Source organism: Crassostrea angulata, chromosome 5, assembly GCF_025612915.1.
Source record: "Crassostrea angulata isolate pt1a10 chromosome 5, ASM2561291v2, whole genome shotgun sequence".
NCBI classification, from domain to species: Eukaryota; Metazoa; Mollusca; class Bivalvia; order Ostreida; family Ostreidae; genus Magallana; species Magallana angulata.
The window spans coordinates 59,257,390-59,282,404 of NC_069115.1; the positions used below are offsets into that span (position 1 = coordinate 59,257,390).

Below are 25,015 nucleotides of genomic sequence, written 5' to 3' on the forward strand. Positions count from 1 at the left end.
ATTCAAATAAGAGCTGATCACTAGGGCTGGGACGATTCTGTACTTAGCCGATTCGGTACATATCACGATACATGAGATGCGATACGATACATATCACGATACATTGCAACTAAATGAAAACATGAAAAAGGGTTAAAAATTTATTCAATCTGTGGATGTAATACCACATGTCCAAAGTTATTTTGATATATTTAAATTGAGCGTTGCACAATTTACAAATTACTTAAGTCTCATATATACTACTTTTTCATAAACAAGTATTCCAAAAGTTGTCCACACACCAGATTTAGCTTCCTAACAGTTTTGACAACTTTACGAGGTTTTCCGCCATCTTTGTACTTTCATATTAGGCGCGCAGACTAAACATAGCCGATATATAAAGCTCGGATATTTTTGGAAAATAAAAAAAAGTTCGCTTAGGTATCGTTGTATTAATGGTAAATGTATCGATCCAAATCTCGTCAAAATAAATACCGTGATGCACCGGTGCATCGGTGGATCGTCCCATCCCTACTGATCACATTGACATGTTTACTTGCATCTACAATCAACAGAAGACAACTCTATGTGTATCACCTGGGCATGGGCATAAAACTATATTTTCTTCCAAAAAAAAAATTTACGTAACAAGATATTTATATTATTTACTTATGTTTAGGGCCTTTTTGAAATTTGATTCACAATTACATAAAATATTAACATTTGATTTAATTTCTTCTTGATGTGATATTCTGACACTGTTACTTTAAATTTTATGCCAGCTAGAATTTGAATTTATTGAATTGTTTCAACAGAGTACATATTTTAGTTAAAATGTGTATAGTTGACATTCCCTCATTTTGTAGCCAGCAGTAATTATATTCAGTCTTTATGGGTGTGTCATAGTCATCGCTTTCAGGCCGTAATAATTACAAAAAAGTCTAAACTTGAATCATTCAGGAAGCAAAAGGATGGAGACAATTAGAACTTCATAAACACACCTGGAAATGCCAATCTTTTTATGTGATTTTTAATGTTTCCCACCTCAAGGCAAAATTATTCATTAGGAATGGAGAAATTTGCTTCTAAAATCTTGTTTTTTGAGAATTAATTTATTGGAGTTGATTGTTTGATCATGTTGATGGATCGGCTGTATATAACGTGATTAGGGAGCTCATGTACATTACATTCCAAGATCACCAATTTTAGGGAGATGCCAATACTGAAGTTTTAAGTTTAATATGTTTAATTATTTCCCTCTGAAAATCATCTTGGGCAACTTATTTGTAATGCTAATGTTTTGGGGGTTTTTTTTGCATACCGTAATATATATTCAAATCATTTTTTTAAGATAAGCTATTATAGATGAAGTATTCTTTTTTTTTTTTAGTATAAGTTCTACATTCGACTTAATGTTATTCCAGACATACTGTGGATATTAAAATAGAGTTTGTACTCTGTCCAAATGTTGTGTATGCATGCTGTACATTTTTCCAGATTTCAGATTAGCCTGATGGTTGTTTTTCTGTGTAGTTGTGTTAGTTTTGCTGAAATATTTGGGAAATATGACTCCTAACACAACAGAGTCGGCTCATGCAACAGCTGGGGCTGACTGACGTCAACGTCTGTCTCAGGTCGCGGAGTCTTGCATGTCTCCTAAAGCACATAGCAATGATTTTAAAACATATTGTTAATAATGTCAAAAGTAAATAAAAAAACTTACTTGCTTAAAGCTAGCTTAAATATTAAATCTTAATTTGTCATTATTATATAAGATCTTGATTACTGCTGAAAAGAGTGAAGCATGCATGCATGTACAATTCAGATTTTCAAAAAACCAAGGAGCACTGCTTCGATAAATGTATTGTTATATATTCTGAATCAATGAATGACTTTTGAATCAATTCATTAAAAGGCAAAGACCAAAAAACCTTGTTTTGGTAACTTTAATAATAAAACTATAATCAACACAAGATATTTATTTTCAGAATTATATAAGCAACTGATATATATTTATTCATTTGCATGTCAAGTGAAATTTAATCTGTGTTTAAATTTGAAAAGTGACCTCACTGTATAAAAGTGGAGATCATCAAATCTGTGGTGCGTTCAAGATTTTAGCTGCTAGGTAGCCCTCAAAGCAGCAATGCTGTTGAACGGGAAGCCTTAATTAAGCCACTATGTGGATACTCGTAGCCTAAATTTTTAATGCTTAGCATCAAATTCAAGATGGCTACCTTAGTTACCATTACAAATATGAAATTTATCGTATTTAGTGATATTTTTTAAACCTATAAGATTTTATCAACATTAACATTTACATTATTTGGTCATTTGGTCGTAAGTCACAAGTTCTTTTGTAAAGCACAGCCCTGCAGGTGAATTAAGATGTAGTTTTTCCTGCTACTCTCTTAGGTGTCTTATGTCTATATAGAATGATATGGAGATTGTTAAAACTTTATTCTGATGACCTACAGCATGATTTTCTTTCAGTGTCGGGTGAAGACGTAGTTTTCCTGGTCCTTGCCCAGGACAACAAGGTCGTGAAACAGAACACCAAACTGCTCCCTGCCACTGATCCAGACACTGTTTTGACCTTGAACTCTTCTGGTACCACTGTTAATGGTAGGTGTCTACAAACTATCGCCAATCACCATCATTATAGACTCTACAGATAAAAGAAAACTGTTTTAAATGATTAATTCATGTAAATGATTAATTCAATGGTACTTCTTCAAACTGAAGTAATGTTTTCATGCACTTGAAATCGGTTTTACAAACTTTCAATAACAGAGGGTCTTTTTGTAATAGTCTGTAATTGGACTTGAATTTCTCTTTAGGTATTTTAACAACGATAGTCTTGAACCCTGTGTGCTGTTCTCTTTATGACCCTTAGCACAATAAATTAACATTTCACAAACTCATACTGTGGGAACTTCTGAGCCAATCATTTTGTTGGTATTCTCTTAAGGTTACCATGACTATTACTTGTGTTTCAGTAGTCGAATGAAGCCTCACTCAGATTTTAGCGCTCTTGCACAAATTTTACATTATTCACAATATCATTGTACGAAGATTAATGAAATCAACCATGAAGTTAAGAAGTAAATCAAATTGTTTAAAATTAAAGTTATTTCCCTTTCCCACCTTGAGTCCAAGACGGTGGTTTATGGTTTGATCTTTCAACAATCTGTTAGACTAAAGATGACTAAAGATTACTAAAGATAAACATGAGATAAACTAAAGAGTCAAGACCAGAGCTTCAACTTATATTACTGAGCAATAAGATGAATAACTTCTATTTTTTTCTGCAAACCAAAAAGGATCAACAGTTTTATTCCAAATTGCGGGTGATGAGGTCACAGGTAACTATGGAAACATCATGAGCCTGACAAACATCATTTCATTGGATGTTTACTGTTGTGGTTTTGTGTTCTCATTGGGTGAATAATTGACTTGGTGATGTCATAAAACATTAGGAAATAAATTGCTTTTACAATCAGCGTGGGTCAGTATTTAACCAGTTCAATCAAAGTAATACCAGAAAATTGAACATTTATTTTCACTCTTGACAAGAGGAGTTATTTTGGGTCCCTCTACTTTGACCACTGAAAAAAGGATTAAAAAAAAAAAAAAAAAAAGGAAAATGGTGTGGAACAAATGGATAAACAAGTGTGTTTTACATGTTGTGTTTTATTTGTAGTTTGAAGTTTTTATTTTCATTTCCTGAATATTTCATTTTCTTCTTTTGTGTCTCTCAGAGTGATATCAGAAAATTTTGAGCCATTGCGAACCCCTCCCTAACAGAATGCTTTATTATGATAGAATAATTAAATATAATCTTTTTCATTTTCATTTTCATTTTTCAGAATGTATTTCATTTACACATCTCCATCTTTATCAATCCATAGAGACAAACATTAGCCTGACCTCCCCAAAAATGCCTCGAGTAACCACCATGACTTTATGCTCCATCACTGACTATTCTAAAATGGATTTGCTCCTAGCCCTATCATTTTGCTTGTTTGTTATTTTGAAGTTGCATGGTATTGATAAAACAGGCTTTGTTATTACTATACATGATACAATGGGGAAAATTTATAGATTATGAAATGAAAGTTTTACTCATTTACTTTTAATTTAATGTCTAAATGTTAAACAGACGTGGAAAAATAAGTCTCAAAAACACAATGTCATTGATATTTCAATATATCTACTTTGTTTGGTCTAGAAATAAGAGAGATTTTTTGATTCCCTATTGAAGGTGTAGCCCTGGACATTGGCAAACAGCTGTTGTATGTAAGTGACTCGACCAATACAATATATGCCCATGGTATCGGGGCCCAGGGACAGTCCAGAGTTATCTTTCCTGATCTGCGGAATCCTTCCTCCCTCACAGTGGATTGGCTTCGGAATATACTATATGTAGTGAACCAGAGACAGGTGTGTGCACTGCCTTAAGTAATGGTAAATATACTATATGTAGTGAACCAGAGACAGGTGTGTACACTGCCTTAAGTAATGGTGAATATACTATATGTAGTGAACCAGAGACAGGTGTGTACACTGCCTTAACTAATGGTGAATATACTATATGTAGTGAACCAGAGACAGATGTGTACACTGCCTTAAGTAATGGTGAATATACTATATGTAGTGAACCAGAGACAGGTGTGTACACTGCCTTAACTAATGGTGAATATACTATATGTAGTGAACCAGAGACAGGTGTGTACACTGCCTTAAGTAATGGTGAATATACTATATGTAGTGAACCAGAGACAGGTGTGTACACTGCCTTAAGTAATGGTGAATATTCTGTATGTAGTGAACCAGAAACAGGTGTGTACACTGCCTTAACTAATGGTGAATATACTATATGTAGTGAACCAGAGACAGATGTGTACACTGCCTTAAGTAATGGTGAATATACTATATGTAGTGAACCAGAGACAGGTGTGTACACTGCCTTAACTAATGGTGAATATACTATATGTAGTGAACCAGAGACAGGTGTGTACACTGCCTTAAGTAATGGTGAATATACTATATGTAGTGAACCAGAGACAGGTGTGTACACTGCCTTAAGTAATGGTGAATATTCTGTATGTAGTGAACCAGAAACAGGTGTGTACACTGCCTTAACTAATGGTGAATATACTATATGTAGTGAACCAGAGACAGATGTGTGCACTGCCTTAAGTAATGGTGAATATACTATATGTAGTGAACCAGTGAACCAGAGACAGGTGTGTACACTGCCTTAAGTAATGGTGAATATTCTGTATGTAGTGAACCAGAAACAGGTGTGTACACTGCCTTAACTAATGGTGAATATACTATATGTAGTGAACCAGAGACAGATGTGTGCACTGCCTTAAGTAATGGTGAATATACTATATGTAGTGAACCAGTGAACCAGAGACAGGTGTGTGCACTGCCTTAAGTAATGGTGAATATACTATATGTAGTGATCGAACCAGAGACCTCTATCATTTGCCTGACCCTTAGTACACAAACTGTGTCTCAGGTTGCTATGGTTACTGTTGTAGATACATCAGTGTGACACACAGACAGACTCCTGCCGCCCCGCCTCCAGCACGCTAGAGGCTGTACCAGCGGACATCAAAGTGGATCCACTGAATGGGTAGGCCAGAAATATCACACACTCAATCGCCATATATGACAGTAAAGTCTGGATGGGTAGGCCAGAAATATCACACACTCAATCGCCATATATGACAGTTAAATCTGGATAAGTAGGCAAGAAATATCGCACACTCAATCGCCATATATGACAGTTAAGTCTGGATAAGTAGGCAAGAAATATCGCACACTCAATCGCCATATATGACAGTTAAGGAAGGAGTCTTTTATGGTTTTCGACTTGTCAAACGTAAAATTGATTAATTGTTCATTTAATCAAGATGAAAGGAAATTATAATAGAGTATTTTTCTTTCTTTTTTTATTATCGAACAACTTGGCATAGAAAAAGTAATCAAAGTTTAGAATCTAACAAGGACTATATTTTTGGCGTAATATTGGCGTAGGAAAATATCACATATTGCGCAATTCAGAATTGCTGCAGATTAATGAGTCTGGTTTAGCATTTTAAAAATAATAACATTAATGTTGGATTTTTTCATTAATGTAAACTATTGATATGATTCTTGGGTTTCAGAATATGTGTTTAAAATATGATTTGCCTATCAAACTACATTTTTATAGGCTTTTTAAAGTGCCCTTCTATACACTGATTTTTGTGAAAAAATCACTAAAATCAGTTTTTCTCTCTTATTAAATGGTCAATATATTAGCTTTTCTGTCAATTTATATCTTTTTATAAAGTCTTTATTATACATAAAAATCATAAATATTTTATTATTGGAAGCATGAAAAAATAATAAAAATTCCCTCAAAATTTAAGAAAATTAGAGGAAATGCGGGCTAAGCAATATCAGTTTTAGTATAAATAGTTATTCCAATTTAGTAGTATAAGCTGATAGACATTCTAATATTCTATCATTTCATTGAAGAATAGAATCTTCATATCTTAAATAAATGACTATATATAGAACTACAAAGAGCTACACATGTTTTCATCATCCTTTACGTTGAGGAAAAAGGTAGTGACCTTGACCTGCTCTTATGCGAAAACAAAAAGGTCAAATTTGATAAAACTGATAGAATGATTTTGTAATATGATCCGTTTGACTCTGTCAAAATTTCATGAATTTCTTATTATAAGAAGTATGTTTGATAACGAGAAGACTCCTTCCTTAAGTCTGGATAAGTAGGCCAGAAATATCAGAGTGTCACTCAATGGTTACATGACAGTAAAGTCTTGATGAAAACCTAGACAATGGAGATTTAATTAAGTTGGATAAACTTTCTGATTTCTTGTTTGCTTATGATGTTAAGGTAGGGCTGATCATCAAGAAAACACCTGATGCTTACCAGCTTATACCTGTTCACCTTAATTTTAAACAGGAAAACAGGATTTGATGCCTGATTTATTACTGATTAAAGAAATTGCATGATGATTTTCTAGAGTAAGATTTTGAACTTGCATGAATGTTCTTGAGTTTTTTCAAACATATATGAAGAAGCTTTATGGTATGTTAATAGAAATAAAAATATTATAAAGATATACAAGATGATTAAAAGTGGTACTTATATACATGTACTCAGTAGAGGAATTGAGATCTGAAACAGGGTAAACTGAAGGGATGTTTACATAATTAATAATACTTTTTCATAGAAGACCTTTTTGTAAAGTAGAACATGAGAAAGCTATTTAATAAGCAACAACCCCAGCTAGCACAGACTGTTTATATACATGAATTGTACATGTAACTTCACTCACAATTTCAAGATCATTGGACATCTTTTAATTGTCAACAAGCACTCAATGGGTGCAATATAAAGCAGATAGGGCAAAGGGTGAAAAATAGAGTTTGGACAAACAAGAATAGTGTTATTATCCACTGTTCAGATATTTTTTGTATTTTCCAGTTTATCTGTCTCATTAATTTGCAGGTATTTGTATTTCACCTTGACCTCGGGCCAGCAGGGACTATATCGAATAGACACCGGTGACATCACTGACCAGAGCCCCGCCCCACATAGGTCCATCATCATCGACAACTTCCTAGCCTTTACTCTTGACCTGAACAACATCCTCATTTACTTTCCCGACGAAACCCAGAATTCCATGCGATCGTCATCACTAGATGGACGAGACGTGACAGACATCAGAAAGTCTCGGACTCAGCGAGCCAGGTTTCAGGGGGTGGTCAGCATGGTGTATCTAGGGGACGTGTTTTATTGGACAAACGGAAACCAAGTGATGCGCGAGGCGTACGACTGGGCCAGAGACACATATTACCACAACCAGCTAACCATGTTTGCCAATCACTTCTCAGGACTCAACGTAATGCACAAAAGTGTGCAGCCCAAACCAGGTAAGCGTGCACATACAATGACAGCATTCACTGCATGTGTATCAGCACAGCTAAGTTCGAGTGCTAAATGTCAAAGCTCTACAAATGCCAAGGCGTAAGATAATGTTTTCATATTTGAAAATAAATCCAATGTTTTTTAGACAGACTTAATAGCCATATAAGATGTTGATTTTGATAGCTCCATTGATACAAGAACAGAACTAGCTCTGTTCGATGATGTGTATTGAATATATTCCCGTTTTCAGTTCCGCATGGTGCCCCACAAACCCTTCAAGCTTTGTTTAGAGCTGTTGATGTCTTGTTGTCATGGAAACCACCCAAAAGACTGGCCTATCAAGGTAAAGGAAACTTGAAATACAAGGTAGTTGCCACTTCGCTTACTTGGTCTTCTATCAGAATGTCCTCTAAAATGTATTTAAAATTTTTTTGTTAACTCCTTCATACATAAAATGTTTGATGTACAATATATGGATCTTAAGACATCAGTCTCCTTTTACATAACACAGCAGATCTTTATGAGGAACGTTATGCAGTAATTGTTGTAATGATATGCTGTTTATTTGGTAATTTTGCTATGTTCTAATTTTTGCTTCTTTCGCAATCACTTTTACATCGCATAATATTCAATATGCAGAAATTATATTGTTTGCTATAATAAGACTTTTATATCATAAGAAATGACTGAAGCAAATAAATAAGAAAGTTAAATATTTTTCTCATTTTCACAAATTTTGTGACACACAAAAAACCCTGAATATACGATCATAATATCTGGTCCTTGAGATTTAAGAATATACATGTACTCATAGACTTGTGTTTTGAAACAGGTAAGGGTGCATGGAACAGCTGGTCCTATGACATAATGCTGCTAGGAGCCAATCAGGAGCAAAAACAAGTGATATCCAATGTATGGAACACATCCATTACTTTGTCTAACCTTGACCCCAACACCATCTACAATGTCAAGGTCAGGGCAAAGTCTGAGACAGGAGTGGGACCATGGTCAGGAACGTTCAAAGGAAGGACTCTGACAGAAGGTTTGTCTACTGGCTTTCACCGCTCGGTGGGCTTGTTTCATACATATATCATAAAATAGGATGGTTAAATATTAGTAGATATACAATTACACACGGTAAATTGATTAACCATTTTAATGCCTTCTTTTAGTTTTCATTAGGGTATTCAATTTATTTATTGGGACATATTTTCAGTTCAATTTGAGAAAAACCAAAATCATGTATGATAATACATGAAAAAAAACCCCTAAATATTTACTTGATAGGTCTGTGGTTTTTAGCTTGGGTTACAGTAATTTCATATTATAAGACACCTGAACAACTTAACTGGTACAGTGAAACTCGTATAGTACAAACGCAGATATAGCACGATCTCAGATATAGCACAGTTCCTGGAGTCCACAGAAAAATTCTCAACAAATCCTTGCAAATCTTTACAATTATAAAGAATTTGATTATATAAAAATGAAGTTTCAGATATAGTGAACTGATTTTGAGGCTGTAGAGGTGAAAAATGATGAAATTTCAAACTTTAATAATAGATTTCCTTTAGTTTAAAAAGTTAGCACTACATTTTAATAAAATAGTTTGAATGAATTTATTTCCACATAAATTCTTTAATTTACAATCCAATTGAAATAAGTTTTAAATGAATGTATTTTCATTTTTAAAGCTTCAATTAACAAACATTTTAGTCTTATGGAAGAAAACATGTATTGTGTGAATTTGCTATAATACCTATTATTACGAATTTGTTATACCTACATAATACTTTTTGGATATTAAGAGGTAAATCCATTGTTCCTACCTGCATATAACTTGATAAACAAAATGAACTTCTGTATCATGTTTATACAGGATTATGCTTGTCCTGTGTAATTTTTGCCAGTTTTGCCTTGTCTTGAATTTGTCCTGACACAGTTATGTTGAAAAAGAGATAAGTTGAGACAATATTTCCCTGTATACAGTATTGAAGATTTGGTAATGGTGATTATCTGTGCCTTATACACTACACAGATGCTCTGACAGCTCAGATGATCATGATTGAGCCCAACCGATTCGGTGGAGGTGTTCTCAAGTCCATAGATACATTTGGCGGTCAGACAAGGAGATTGGCCATCGTTAGAGGAAAAGGTATCACGTTTGTTTTTTATTTGGATGGTCACCATCCAGTAATGTGTCACATTGCCTTGGTTGATCAAGGTCCAGTAATGTGTAGTTATTGCCTTAGTTGATCAAGGTCCAGTAATGTGTCACATTGCCTTGGTTGATCAAGGTCCAGTTATGTGTAGTTATTGCCTTAGTTGATCAAGGTCCAGTAATGAGTAGTTATTGCCTTAGTTGATCAAAGTCCAGTAATGTGTCACCATTACCTGGGTTGATCAAGGTCCAGTAATGTGTAGTTATTGCCTTGGTTGATCAAGGTCCAGTAATGTGTAGTTATTGCCTTGGTTGATCAAGGTTCAGTAATGTGTAGTTACAGTAAAACTCGTTTAGTACGAACATGGATATAGCGAATTCTCGGATATAGCGAAGTCTTTTTGAGTCCCCGATAAAATGCTTTACAAATCTTTGCAAAATTTTACGGTTATAACGAATTCGGATATAACGAATTAACGGATATAGCGAACTGATTTTGAGTCCCGTAGAGGTGAATAATAACGAAATGTAACATCTTTATAACGAATCTCTTTACAGTTTATAAAATTGTGCACTACCATTTAGAAAAATAGTTTGAAAGAACTTATTTTCATATTTTTTTTAATTCACAGTCCGATTATTCAAGGTATTCTAAGTAATGTAGTTTTAATTTATGCATCAATAAGCAAAAGATATAGTGTGGTGGAAGTGAAAGAAAACATGTATATAGTGAATTCGCTATAAGTATTATTACGAATTCGTTATACGGATATAACAAATTACGGATATAACGAAGTAATTCCATTGGTCCCTGGAACTTCGCTATAACCGAGTTTTACTGTATTGCTTTGGCTGATCAAGGTCCAGTATTGTGTAGTTATTGCCTTGGTTGATCAAGGTTCAGTAATGTGTAGTTATTGCTTTGGTTGATCAAGGTCCAGTATTGTGTAGTTATTGCTTTGGTTGATTATTGTACAGTAATATGTAGTTATTGCCTTGGTTGATCAAGGTTCAGTAATGTGTAGTTATTGCCTTGGTTGATCAAGGTTCAGTAATGTGTAGTTATTGCCTTGGTTGATCAAAGTCCAGTAAATGTGTAGTTTTTGCCTTGGTTGATTATTGTACAGTAATGTGTAGTTATTGCCTTGGTTGAATAAGGTCCAGTAATGTGTAGTTATTGCCTTGGTTGATCAAGGTTCAGTAATGTGTAGTTATTGCCTTGGTTGATCAAGGTTCAGTAAAGTGTAGTTATTGCTTTGATTGGTGACTGAGTACTGTAAAATGTTTTCAGTGAGGGACATGACATGGACCCCCAGCACTGTTTTCATGGTAACAGAGAAGGGAGAACTTCTCTCCTATCAGCCGGGCTTCTTCATCTTTACGGAGGAGGTCACTGGTCTTGTCAGCGTGGCCTACGATTGGCTGGCGGGGAAACTCTACATGTCTTTATCCACCAACCCTGGCACGGTCAGTCTCACAGAACCTGTGTATGATAATAAACTTTTAATTTGTAAACCAGACAATTAAATATTGATGTACAACCCCTTAAAGATGTCTTACTGTAAACTATTGTTATGTTTGAATGGGTACATTCAAGTATTAGATTATTAATTGGATTGCCATGTTTTCAGATTAAACGAGCTGACCTTTCTGACCTTACAAAGCAAGAGTTTGTGACCCAGGGGTTGGCCAGTCACATGACTATAGACTCTATCAATGGCAGACTGTACTGGGTGACAGAAAACAGTGTGGAATCCTGCCTACTGAATGGAGAAAACCTTATCAAACATTTCTTCATTCCATACTTCTCTGGAAGCAAGGTCATTAGTTTGACTTTAAACTTTGACATTGGCAAACTATTGTGGTATGTGAAGAGTTATGACAGGCAGGAGGTGTATATGACAGATTTGATTCAGGGTGAATCAAGGATAGGGACCAGTGGTTACCAGCTGATTGGTACAGTCAACTCAATAGCCAAGTAAGAGACAGAATATCTATCAAAAATATTGGTCATAATCTGTGACATAGTTCATTAGTATAATCTAGTGCCATTGATATGTGCTTGCTGATGAAAGGTCGGCAGTACAACTTTTATTGTAACTTTCATTTACTCAGTGGCTTATTAAAAAGCCTTAAGTTACAAGTCTTCTTGATTTTAACTTATAGTCACAGTACCGATCAGACCCAACTTTACAGAAAGTAAACCCAGACTAAACCCTGGGTTTACTCTCAGGATTTACTAGACCCAAAGTGAACCCCAGGTAAACCAGAGTAAACTCAAAGTTAACACAGAGAGTGAACCCCAAACAGAAGTAGACCCGTGAGGCAGACGCTACTGTGTATTTGGAATAGACAAGGGGTGGCAATTACAGGCAGTAAGCTAACTAGATAAAAGAGGTGTCTGCTTCACATTTCAATGTTTAAAGAGGACCTCTAAAGCAAACCCAGTGTTAACCCAAAGTAAACCCAGTGTTAACCCAAAGTAAACCCAGTGTTAACCCAAAGTAAACCCCAACTGGATACAAATTTTCAAAAAGTAAACCCAGAATAAACCTCAAGTAAATGCCAAAAGTAAACCCGGGATTTAGTTTGGCTTTACCCTGGTGTTACATGAAGGTTGGGTCTGATCGGCACTGTACTAAGGGGAAATTTACCACCACCACATAAAGCTTCACAATTCTTCTTTATTTACACTTTTAGCTGGAACTCATTGGTTCATTAAAAACTTAACATCACAAGTCTTCTTTATTTTAACATTATGTGACTTAGTGGTTCATTGTCTTTACTACAGTTGCCTCTCAAATTTGATTTTCAGTGACTCGGTGATTCATTACCACTTCCATAGAATATTCTGGCAGAACTCGGAGCAGCAGATAGTGATGGGTGATCTGGATGTAAACCACACATCAGTTGTCTCCCCTGACAGAACCACCATCTTCCTTGTCCAGCATTCCTCACTCCATCCCTACCCAGGTAAGAAGTAGCTCCTAGAGCTGTATTTACATCCTTGTAAGGAATGGGTCTTGGAACTTTATTTACATCCATTATCAATACATAACTTACTTGTCCACTTACCAATCTATGTTCTCCCACCTTTAGTACAATGTACTAGCACATGAAAAAAAAGAAACAATATCAGTAAAACCAATCTCAATGAAGTATCAATATCAGTAACAATATCATTAAAAACCCATCTCAAATCAGTAACAATATAAGTAAAACCCATCTCAGATCAGTAACAATATACATTTAAGTAAAAACACCATCTCAATACAGTAACAATATCAGGAAAAACATTCTATTCAAATGTTAACTTACTTCTTGCATCATTACCATTGGGTATATAATCATTTTATGATGCATTTCTTATCATTCATGAGAAAAAATAAAGCATAAAAGTATTCCTCTATGATATAGCTCTTGTCCTGGGGCCATTGAAATTTAGACAAACTCACTTTTAGTCCCAGTCTCACTTTTATAGAAGAAATATACACAACCTAGTAAAAAAAGAGACTGAGATGAGAAGTCTGCTTATGTTTGATGGCCTTGGGGCCCTGTATTGTGCTTGAACCATTCCTGTGTATTAAGTGATTTGACCTTTGAACTGTAGATGGACTTACTGAGACGACAGTGAGGGTGATTCCTACCACAGTGGACCCAGACAGCATAATTTGCAATGGCCGATGGTCAAAATTCAACATCTCCTGGGCCCCTGCTTCTGTTAATTATGGGGAAATATTCTATGAAGTGTCCATCCAAGCAGACACAGCTGTCATTATGGTAAGTCCATTTGTACACAACTGTTATTGTGGTAAGTCCATTTGTACACAACTGTTATTGTAATAAGTCCATTTGTACTTAACTGTTATTATGGTAAGTCCATTTCACACACCTGTCTTTGTGGTAAGTCCATTTGTACGCAACTGTTAATATAGTTAGTCCATTTGTAGACACCTCTTATTGTGGTAAGTCCATTTGTACACAACTATCTTGGGAAGTCCATTTGTGCACCACTGTTAATATGGTAAGTCCATTTGTGCACCACTGTTAATATGGTAAGTCCATTTGTACACAACTCTTATGATGGTTAGTCCATTTGTACACAACTGTTATTTCAGGAAGTCCATTTGTTCACACCTCCTATTGTGCTAAGTCCATTTGTACACAACTGTTAATATAGTAAGTCCATTTGTACACCACTGTAAAAATGGTAAGTCCATTTGTACACAACTGTTATTGTGGTTAGTCCATTGGTACGCACACATTATTGTGGTAAGTCCATTTATCAACTGCTATTGTAGTGAATTGCTAATAAGTGTATTTGCATTTTTATTTTTGATATATGTGTGATATTATTGGTAAAGGAGGGGCAGTATAAAACACATGCCAACTTATGCAAATCTTCATGGGAATTTCACAGATGTCAATTAACTGTTTATAAATCTCTTGTAGAAAACCAACCAGACTTGGTATGAGGTGGCGGGGTTCCCACCCTACAGCCTGATGAGTGTCAGGGTGACGGGTTACACCTACTGGGGGTACGGGAAATCCTCCAACACCACGATGTACTCGCCCATGTCAGGTAGGCCCGCCACACACAGGGGGACATACCAGTACATCTGTCCCCCCACTAATTGTCAATATAATGTACATACATAAGAGGTATGAAAACCCAGCCAGTGAGTTCAGTTTCCTATAAACCTTAAGTTATTAGTTTCAAATCAAGCAATGCTGAAAGTGACTCCTGTAATTATTCTTGTTTATTTTTTTTTGGAATTGTGAAAAATTAAACAAGAGCAGTTTGAGGACTTAAAATTGGGTATAACTCCTGAATTTGTTAACATTTCATTTGCTTTTCAATTTGAGATAATATTAATTTTTAATTAAGTGCAAGATGTGAGAATATGTAAACATTTCAACACTATTACCTAAATATTATGAGAGTGTTGTGTAGGAAGAACATGAGAGTTACCGTATCTCCGTTAATTTTTGCAATGATCTTTTTTCCGCTTTTTTCGCAATCACTTTTACATGGCAAAATAATTAATATGCAGAAATTATATCTGGTATTCTTTGCTATATGAACCTGTTTAAATAGCAAAAAAAATGACCCAAATAAAATTGTCACACATTGTCAACAAAATTTGTTAATTTTGTGACACATGAAAATAATTTGATATACGGTATTAGACATTATACATGCTGATAATCCTTGTGTATTTCCTCACAGTCCCTTCCATGCCTCTCACCCCTCGAGTGTTTGTCACCCAGAGTAAGGCGACCTCGGGGTCACAGACCTGTACAGGGGCCCTATTCAGGTGGGCGTCGCCCTCAGCCAGTAATGGGGTCATTGACCAGTATATCGTCACCTTCTACCACACGGGCTCCGAAAATTTGACCAAGATGGTCCTCTCCAGCACTGCCCGACACTTCTCATATGGCGAATGTCTCCAGCAAAATTACACCTATAGCTTCCAGGTGAGAGAGTTAGTAATACTGGAGGATCACCCGTATATGTATAGTTTTATTGGGAGACAAAGGACTTTGACACATAAGTATGTCTTGATGAAATGAGACTAAAAGATTGGTACTGATTATTTAAAGATCGCTATGCAAGGGAGATATAGGAAACATCCTTTCTTGCTTTGTATCCATTAAAAGACTTGTTGTTCCTGCAATGTAACATTTGTTTGAGTTTTTATAGTGTAATTCTTGATTCTTAGAGTACATTTCATTGATGATACAGGTACAGGCTTGCACAAGAGAAGGATGTAGTGAAATGACAGAACAAAAGACAGCTACAGCCAAAGGTAGGTCAAGAATTGGTTTCGAATGGCAAAAAATAAAGACAGCTGCAGCCAAAGGTAGGTCAAGAATTGGTTTTGAATGGCAAAAAATAAAGACAGCTACATGCAGCCAAAGATAAGTCAAGAAGGAGTTTTAAATGACAGATACAAACAGCTACAGTCAAATGTATTTTAAATGGTAATGTCAAATACAAGTAGATCTCAACCTGAAAATGTGATATTGAAATGTTATAATTTTAAAGAAAAAACATTTTTTGAAATTCTTTTATGTTTTGTATTCACTGTTTCTGTGTCCTTATATACCTTTAACCTTTTTCCTTTTTTTCTGCTATGCAGATTTGAACCCCATACCTCGACTCCTGTTGGCCAACGTCAACAACATCCTAGTGATGGATGTGGACAGTACTCACAATGTCCACAACGTGGTGACCGGGACCTCACCCCTCGCCGTGACCTTCTTGCAGGTGGCTCAGGATGAGCGAGTCTTCTGGGTAGATTACAATAGTCAGCTATGGGAGAACTCCAATAATGGCAGGAAAAAGGTCTGTAATACAGGTGGTACATGTAGCAGCAATAGTTCTTACCTTACTGGGTATGTGTACGGCCCAAATTAATCCAAGAGTAAATTAGAAAATCTCATACAGTATGTGATAGGGCCCCAGTATTAACTTGTAGCTAGCAACTATTGTTAATTTCATATCTGATCTGCTGTGAAAGATTTTTTGAAAAATGGGGTTTGAAAGTTATCACATAAACTCTGTCTTTTGTTGAACTTATTTTGACTGACCTTGATCCATTTTCAGCTGCTGGATTTGGATGTGTCCGTGACTGACATGACGATAGACTGGATTAGCCGTACCATATTCATCGCCGCGACGCAGAAACAGAACAACACAAGTATCATATCATCCTACCAGCTGGATGAAGGCAAGCAGACACTCCGGATGGAGAGGAGGGGCGTGGTCATTAGCAGCCTGATCCGGCATCCTTACTCCAGGTAGGATCAGCAATGGTTGCTAGTACAAGGGTAACCACCTTCAATTAAGAGGGTTCGATGGTCATGGCCATTTTTAGTGTATTTTTATCTCCCTAAGAGGAAGAACTCTATATATAATGGTATAGAAAAATGATCAAATTTTAAAGCTAAAATATTTGGATTTTTTCCTTAAAGTTAGTTAATGGCAAAAAAAAAAAAACATACGTCAAAGTTTTAGACAGATCTGATGGGTAATTTCTGATCATCGAGCCTCCTTAACAGGTATTTAGTCAGTGATTGATTTTGTTTGCAATGAATTATAGTATTTAATTCTAATTAGTTGATAAAGAATGAAAAAATCGAAACCAAAATACTTCTAAGCAGCAACACAACTCAACTGGTTTTCATTCCTTAGATTCCATGAGTAATGAATTAATGCTTGAACTAGTAGAGAAGTAGAAGGCTTACAATTTTATGAGAACCCTGAAATTTAGTGTTTGAATAATAAAAAAAAGGATTAAAGTGTGCATCTTAAAAGTATATCTAATGTAAATGTGTGTCATCATCATCATATAAAAATAAATGTAAACTGCTGGAGTATATCTTTGACTCACCTGTACACCTTATGTAATGCACACCTTTTGTTGTTTGGACAGCACATTGTACTGGACAGAGAATCCGGTGGCCGGATCTAGCAGCACTCTCTATCATTGTCCAGATGAGGGAATCCCCACCCCTCTGTTCACACCCCGCCCCCAGAGGTCAGTGGACCGCCCCTGTAACTGCTCAGTGTCCTCTGTGGGGGGCGTGCTGGCCCTGGATCACACCAAGGGAACGGAACTGGATATCCTGTTCTACGACTCGGCCACCAATCAGATTTCAGCGACCGACAGGAAGGGGTGCCACTGCCGGACGATAACCAGGAACGCACAAGGTTTTTCTCTCCTTTCTGGTTCTTTCTTTCATTGATACTCTGACATTGTACCAGTTCTTCACAGTACCCAGATGTACATATGCAATGGAAGTAAATGTATTATTTATAAACAATGAGATCTGCTGACTAAAACAGGGAGGCACTACTTTCAGGGTTTCCCCCCGACCTGCTTTCTGTGGACCACATGATGATTTACTGGTACCACCGGGCAGGGAACCAGCTACACTCCCTGAACAAGGTCACGGGGACACTGACACCGATTCCAGTGGTCAGCATACAGAGCATACAGAGTCTGGAGGCCTATGGGTCACATCTCCAACCCCTGCCAAGTAAGACCATCAGATAAAACATACTGTGAAATCATTTTAATTCTGGTGGGCCAATATTGGAGAATTTATGGGTCTTTTCCATATTTGTGGAGATGTTAGTAAAAAGCAAACTCTTGAAACCATGAATTCTAATGATTCCACAGTAATGTCAATGAGATACATTGGATTTAAGTAAAATGATGAAGTAGTTTCAATACTCTCAGAATGCCAGTTTATATATGGCCTTTATTTGTAGGTGATGAATGTCTGAATCCAGAGGCTTACACTGGCAACATCAGTTTAATAAGTCACAACAATGTGTCATTGGTGGTTCATTTGGACAGTGTCATATGGCCACGGTCCTGTAACGGAGTATCCCACCCAGTCTCCAAGTACATCCTGTACTACCGGCAGACTCAGCAGCAGCGGGATACGTGCCAACTAACCAGTCAGAACTGTCAGAAAGTGGTAGGTCCAAGAGTGTCAACATCTCTCTCTCTCTCTCTCTTTCTTTCTGTCTCTCCTTCTCTCTATGACTTTCTTTTCTGTCTCATTCTCCATCTATTTTCTTCTACTCTAATTCTCTCTTTCTCTCTCTCTCTCTCTCTCTCTCTATTTCTCTCTCTCTCTATTCTCTCTCTCTCTCTCTCTCTCTCTCTCTCTCTCTCTCTCTCTCTCTCTCTCTCTCTCTCTCTCTCTCTCTCTCTCTTTTCATTGTATCATAGAATTAAAGATACCTGGTATATGATATCAACAGATCAACAACATACAGGACAATAGGTTGGCAGTAACTACCACACAAATTCCCTTTTACATTACAGGAGAGTTACAGTAATGATGTAACCCTTACAGATCTAGACCCTTATACAATGTACACTGTGCAGGGAGCTGTCAGTAACTATTATACAGAGTACCTCTCTGAAGCTCTTAGCCCTCCATCCTACTTCAGGACTAAAGTTGGAGGTCAGTTCAAATTTACATATATATTTAATATTTATTTTGCTTTATGGTCCATAATAAAATCAAATATTGATTCAACCTTTGAGCAAGAACCATAAAATTCTTAAAATTGAACATGAGAAGTCTTTTATACTGATTCATCTGACTTGAAAAACCTTAATTATTATTATTATTTCTTAATTATACCTTGACCTCTTTGTTGTGTAGTGCCATCTCCACCCACCAATGTCAATGCCACGGTGGACACCCAAATCACGATCAAGGTCACCTGGTCAGCCCCAGTCAAACCCAATGGTCCAATCAGTGACCTGAGGTACATGGTGAAGTACTCCACGCAGATCAACAACCTGTACCAGGTGTTTAACAAGACAGTCAAGGTGGAACAGAACACAGACTCCCGATACAACTACAACCTGACAGGGCTGCAGCCCGGACACACATATCAAATCAAGGTATGTCAACTTGACACACCTACCAAATCAAGGTGTGTCAACTTGAAACACCAACCAAATTAAGGTATACCGACTTAACACCTACCAAATCAAGGTATGTCAACTTAACACACCTACCAAATCAAGGTATGTCACCTTGACACACCTACCAAATCAAGGTATGTCAACTCAACACACCTACCAGATCAAGGTATGTCAACTCAACACACCTACCAAATCAAGGTATGTCAACTTGACACACCTGCTAAATCAGAAAACAGTTTGAATACATGACAGTATTTTTATAACTTAAGTGACTTACTTTGTATTAGATATCAGGTTTATTTTACAGGTGTTGGCAGGTAACATTTACGGTGTCTTCTCAGAGGAAAGTCAGACTGTTCAGGTGAAAACCTACGAGAATCCAGGTCCTATCGTTCTGGTCAACTCCACTCATGACACTCTGACCGTTTCCTGGACACCGCCCCCCGACAACAGCACCCACATGCACAAATTTTACTATGGGAAGGTAGGGCAAATCAGTCTATGTTTGGCAACAAGTCCTGTTAATAGCAAATCAGAAAACATACCTAAGCTTTGAGGAAATATGTTTGTTTTAAAATAAGCTAAATTTTTTTTTGAAGTTTTATTAAGCAAAATCTTGTTTTTGATTTTTGGTCAATTTGCTTAATTCCATTGCAAAAGTCCAGAATAAAATGTTTTTCATTTTTGAAAATTATGTTGGAAATAGCCAAGCCATTTTCTCCATGCTAAAGGGATAAGACTAAGTTATCAGTATCTTGAGGCTAAAACAAACACAGTCTGAAATATAAGCCATTGCAGGTTGTGGATAGACATGTCGACCAATGGAATGAAGCAGATGATGGCCTCGCTCTTAGGACTGAAGTTCTTAAGGTCTATGTCAACACCTTCACAAATTTAGAACCCAACACACTTTATGCAATCATAGTGAAACTGGGCTATAGATTACCTCATCAGCAGTTTTTTTGGCCAACTGATTACCTGAAGTTCACTTACAATACCACAGGTATCATTTTGCTATTGATAACTTTTGTCATTCTTTATACATTATAAAATTACTAAGGTAAATTCTTGCATAAAGTTAGATTTGTTGGTTTGTCATCAGTTTTTGAGCCTCTATATCGGTGTATATTCACTGTATAATTCTACTGGATTCATTGATTTTCTTTTACGCAGCCTATGTGCCAGGTACCCCCTCCATACCAAAGATCAACAAACTGAACCCAGGGTATCAAGTAGAATGGCAAGCTCCTAAAGACAACGGGAAACCTATTCTGAATTATACATTACAATACTGGTAAACATAGTCATTCATTTTTGTAAATGTTTGGTGCCTTGTCCAGGATACTTTGTATGTTAATTTGAAGAAAAAAAGTTTCTTACCTCAGAGTTTCTTATATGATTAAAGATTTTATTTAAAAAGAGAGTAGTTTGATAAGATGCTTATAGTTCATTGTATTATTGTGATGCTGATAAACTCCGTGAGTCAGTTCACCAACCTTGTTTGATTTTCTGTGGTGCAGTGATACAGTTGCCTGTAGAGTGGTGTACGAGGGGAATCTAACCCACTGGGTGATGGACACCTCCAAGGTTCCCCAGAGTCAAGATGTCTACTTCAAGGTGGCCGCTACAAACATCCTGGGTCAAGGTCCCTTTAGTTCAAATAGTTCAGCATTCAACTACATTGGTAAGAAATTTCTTGACATTGGCAATAAATTTCTCGATCATCTGTTAGATCATTTCTTAAACGTAATTTTTTCCACACTTATATAGGTGCTTTGTTAAAATACATTGATGTATCTTTTTATACATGTAGTATGTGTACATTTTCAAAAGTAATCATGCATCTTTTATTGAGAAAAGACATCTAAACATAAGGTTCAGAATAAATCTTTATAGTGATCTATAATATATAGAGTAAGACATCTGTATATAAGTTGTATGTTCTCTATTGTTCTATGGTTGTATTTTATAGAGGACCCGGCCCCTGTAGACAACATGACAGTTTTAGCGGTGGTCTTATCATTTGTGTTTGTGTTTATCCTGGGCGCCATTGTGTTAGCATACTGCTGTAAGTATCCCACACAAAGATCTACCATTGTATACACTGTATAGAAGTCTATTGTCAACGTATCCCACACAAAGATCTACCATTGTATACACTGTATAGAAGTCTATTGTCAATGTATCCCACACAAAGATCTACCATTGTATACACTGTGTAGAAGTCTATTGTCAATGTATCCCACACAAAGATCTACCATTGTATACACTGTATAGAAGTCTATTGTCAATGTATCCCACACAAAGATCTACCATTGTATACACTGTATAGAAGTCTATTGTCAATGTATCCCACACAAAGATCTACCATTGTATACACTGTGTAGAAGTCTATTGTCAATGTATCCCACACAAAGATCTACCATTGTTTACACTGTATAGAAGTCTATTGTCAATGTATCCCACACAAAGATCTACCATTGTATACACTGTATAGAAGTCTATTGTCAATGTATCCCACACAAAGATCTACCATTGTATACACTGTATAGAAGTCTATTGTCAATGTATCCCACACAAAGATCTACCATTGTATACACTGTATAGAAGTCTATTGTCAATGTATCCCACACAAAGATCTACCATTGTATACACTGTGTAGAAGTCTATTGTCAACGTATTCAACACAAAGATCTACCATTGTATACACTGTATAGAAGTCTTTTGTTAACGTATCCCACACAAAGATCTACCATTGTATACACTGTATAGAAGTCTATTGTCAGAGTATATAACACAAAGATCTACCATTGTATACACTGTATAGAAGTCTATTGTCTGTTATCAGCTGTTCTCTGTATTGGCTATCAGACACTGTTGTCTGTTAACAGCTGTTCTCTGTATTGGCTATCAGACACTGTTGTCTGTTAACAGCTGTTCTCTGTATTGGCTATCAGACACTGTTGTCTGTTAACAGCTGTTCTCTGTATTGGCTATCAGACACTGTTGTCTGTTAACAGCTGTTCTCTGTATTGGCTATCAGACACTGTTGTCTGTTAACAGCTGTTCTCTGTATTGGCTATCAGACACTGTTGTCTGTTATCAGCTGTTCTCTGTATTGGCTATCAGACACTGACCAGTCACAAAAGCATTTACATATAGTTACAGGGAAATGCAAGAAAAATGATTGCTACTTAAAAATATACTTGTATAATTGTAGTGAAGGGAATAACAAAAACAGTTTGTGAACAGGTATAAGGGCAACTTTTTTTTTGCTGGACCTCCAGACAGAAACGTTGCCTTTGCCTTCAGATCCAACATACCCTATGCTGACCGCATACCCAGTCATTAACTGTATAATATTATCCACCACCTGAAACTATGTCAAGCTATGTCAATTTGCCCTGCAAAACAGTTGTACCAAAGTCCTTGTGAATTTGTTAAATGTTCCAGACTCTGACCTTTGACATTCCGTGTTTCAGTGATCAGAAGACAACAACAGTTGAAGCAGAAGCCAGTGCATTTCATTGCTGTGGCGCGTGGACCAGACATGGAGCTAGCCACCCTCCGCGATCTGCCAACTGCCACCGTCCAACAAAACAACACACTTTACACCATCAAGTAGGTCAACTTATGTTGCATACAGAATGACATTCACAACAAATCATGGTTATAGGTAGAGAAGCTTGAGAGATAGTGGTTCCTTGTGAATTAATTAGTTAAACCTGATTAGGTCAATGTGCATTCTGAGATAAAGAGATTGATGCAGATTTCACTGTTAGCATGAATTCTGAATAAGTGTGTTTGGTGCAATCCTTATGTTTTATATAATGCTATCATTCTAATTGCTGTTAATTATCACACAGAGGAATGCAAAAAAATATAACTCTGAACTTTAAACAATAAATTAAACCATATTAATTTGCTGAAACATTTTGGATTGGAAAAATGTACGTGTATATATGCTAACAAATTGTTATGTTTTAATAAAAAAAAGCACAAACATTTCCATGAAAGAGAGTACAACATGTTTGATATGTAATTATAGTAAACTGACCATAACTTTTTGCAGTATGATTCCAACAGACAGTGATATTGCAGCCCTCCCCCACTTCAGGCGAGATCAGCTGATGTTGACCAAGTTTCTGGGAAGTGGGGCATTCGGAGAGGTATTCGAGGGAGTGGCTAAAAATATCCTCGATGACAATTCAGGGAAAACAAAAGTGGCTGTGAAGGTTAGTGTGCAATCTCAGTCTGCCACCAAGTTGAGTAAATAACATGCACAGTACGTCATCACTGAGAGTCCATGAATGCCACATAGAGAGAAGAGAGGATATGCAACATGATAATGCCACCAAATCAATAAACCAGTACAAACACCATACTGTAGATTCCTAATTAAACACCAGAAATTAATATCCGCGTAAAATCGTGAGACGCACATCTCGCGAATCTTCAAATCTTGCTTTTACTTTTCGGATATATGTTAATTACAAGAAATTATGATAAAGATTTGGCATTCACGATTTGATGGAAAGTGGTTGAATTGTGGAATTAAGTACTTTCATAAAATAAGGAATTTACAGTACCGGTATGTCAATAGTTTATACCATATGAAAAGAATGAATGACAATAAATATCTCATATAAATATCAATACTTGCACTAAAATATGAAATTTTCTCATACTAGTTATGCCAGACATGTTGTTTTTAGATGTTTTGGATGTATCCTACTTATTGGTTAATTGTCTCGGAGATCTAGTTGACTAGCTTCTTGGTTGCTTATAAAAGACTTATTGGTCCGTAGACCCTGGTGTTGTGTTGACTTGTTTCTTGGTTGAACATGACAGAATTGCTGATTTGTTGTTCCGGAGAGTGTGTTGAGAAGTTTCTAATAGCCAGGTTATATATGACCGACTTTTTGTTTGTTTTGTTTTACAGACGCTGAGGAAGAGCGCGTCTGACCAAGAGAAGGAGGAGTTCCTGAAGGAGGCGCTGCTGATGAGTAACTTCAAACACGACCACATTCTGGGTCTGCTGGGGGTGTGTCTGGACAACGACCCACAGTTCATCATCCTGGAATTGATGGAGGGAGGGGACCTGCTGTCATTCCTCAGGGCCAACCGCCCCTCAGCTGTAAGTCTGCATACAAACAAACTAATACATATCTTTATACATACCATTCCTCAAGACCAATCAAAAGTCAGCCATAAGTCTACATACAAACAATTTAATGCATATCTATACATACCATTCCTCAGGGCCAATCAAAAGTCAGCCATAAGTCTACATACAATTTAATACATATCTATACATACCATTCCTCAGGGCCAATCAAAAGTCAGCCATAAGTCTACATACAAACAATTTAATACATATCTATACATACCATTCCTCAGGGCCAATCAAAAGTCAGCCATAAGTCTACATACAAACAATTTAATACATATTTA

General features: G+C 36.4%; 1 protein-coding gene across 9 annotated transcripts in view; it reads left to right on the forward strand.

The window, feature by feature from the left end:
- The window catches only part of LOC128183747 (proto-oncogene tyrosine-protein kinase ROS-like), a 64,514-nt gene that overhangs the window by 30,476 nt on the left and 9,023 nt on the right, over positions 1-25,015 (forward strand). For 7 of the 9 annotated variants that reach the window (XM_052852892.1, XM_052852896.1, XM_052852895.1 and 4 more), the window contains 30 exons: positions 2,473-2,604; positions 3,303-3,344; positions 4,244-4,422; positions 5,532-5,626; positions 7,520-7,944; positions 8,190-8,282; positions 8,772-8,981; positions 9,978-10,094; positions 11,392-11,567; positions 11,732-12,078; positions 12,916-13,073; positions 13,711-13,880; positions 14,553-14,682; positions 15,331-15,578; positions 15,847-15,910; positions 16,244-16,449; positions 16,711-16,904; positions 17,540-17,817; positions 17,970-18,146; positions 18,382-18,593; positions 18,947-19,088; positions 19,293-19,537; positions 19,869-20,045; positions 20,360-20,564; positions 20,735-20,855; positions 21,082-21,245; positions 21,534-21,629; positions 23,044-23,182; positions 23,634-23,796; positions 24,504-24,698. In XM_052852892.1, coding sequence (XP_052708852.1) covers positions 2,473-2,604; positions 3,303-3,344; positions 4,244-4,422; positions 5,532-5,626; positions 7,520-7,944; positions 8,190-8,282; positions 8,772-8,981; positions 9,978-10,094; positions 11,392-11,567; positions 11,732-12,078; positions 12,916-13,073; positions 13,711-13,880; positions 14,553-14,682; positions 15,331-15,578; positions 15,847-15,910; positions 16,244-16,449; positions 16,711-16,904; positions 17,540-17,817; positions 17,970-18,146; positions 18,382-18,593; positions 18,947-19,088; positions 19,293-19,537; positions 19,869-20,045; positions 20,360-20,564; positions 20,735-20,855; positions 21,082-21,245; positions 21,534-21,629; positions 23,044-23,182; positions 23,634-23,796; positions 24,504-24,698 — 5,300 coding nt within the window. Of the gene's footprint in view, positions 1-2,472; positions 2,605-3,302; positions 3,345-4,243; positions 4,423-5,013; positions 5,050-5,531; positions 5,627-7,519; positions 7,945-8,189; positions 8,283-8,771; positions 8,982-9,977; positions 10,095-11,391; positions 11,568-11,731; positions 12,079-12,915; positions 13,074-13,710; positions 13,881-14,552; positions 14,683-15,330; positions 15,579-15,846; positions 15,911-16,243; positions 16,450-16,710; positions 16,905-17,539; positions 17,818-17,969; positions 18,147-18,381; positions 18,594-18,946; positions 19,089-19,292; positions 19,538-19,868; positions 20,046-20,359; positions 20,565-20,734; positions 20,856-21,081; positions 21,246-21,533; positions 21,630-23,043; positions 23,183-23,633; positions 23,797-24,503; positions 24,699-25,015 lie in introns of those variants that run through there. The other 2 variants (XM_052852893.1, XM_052852901.1) reach the window with 2 other exon arrangements.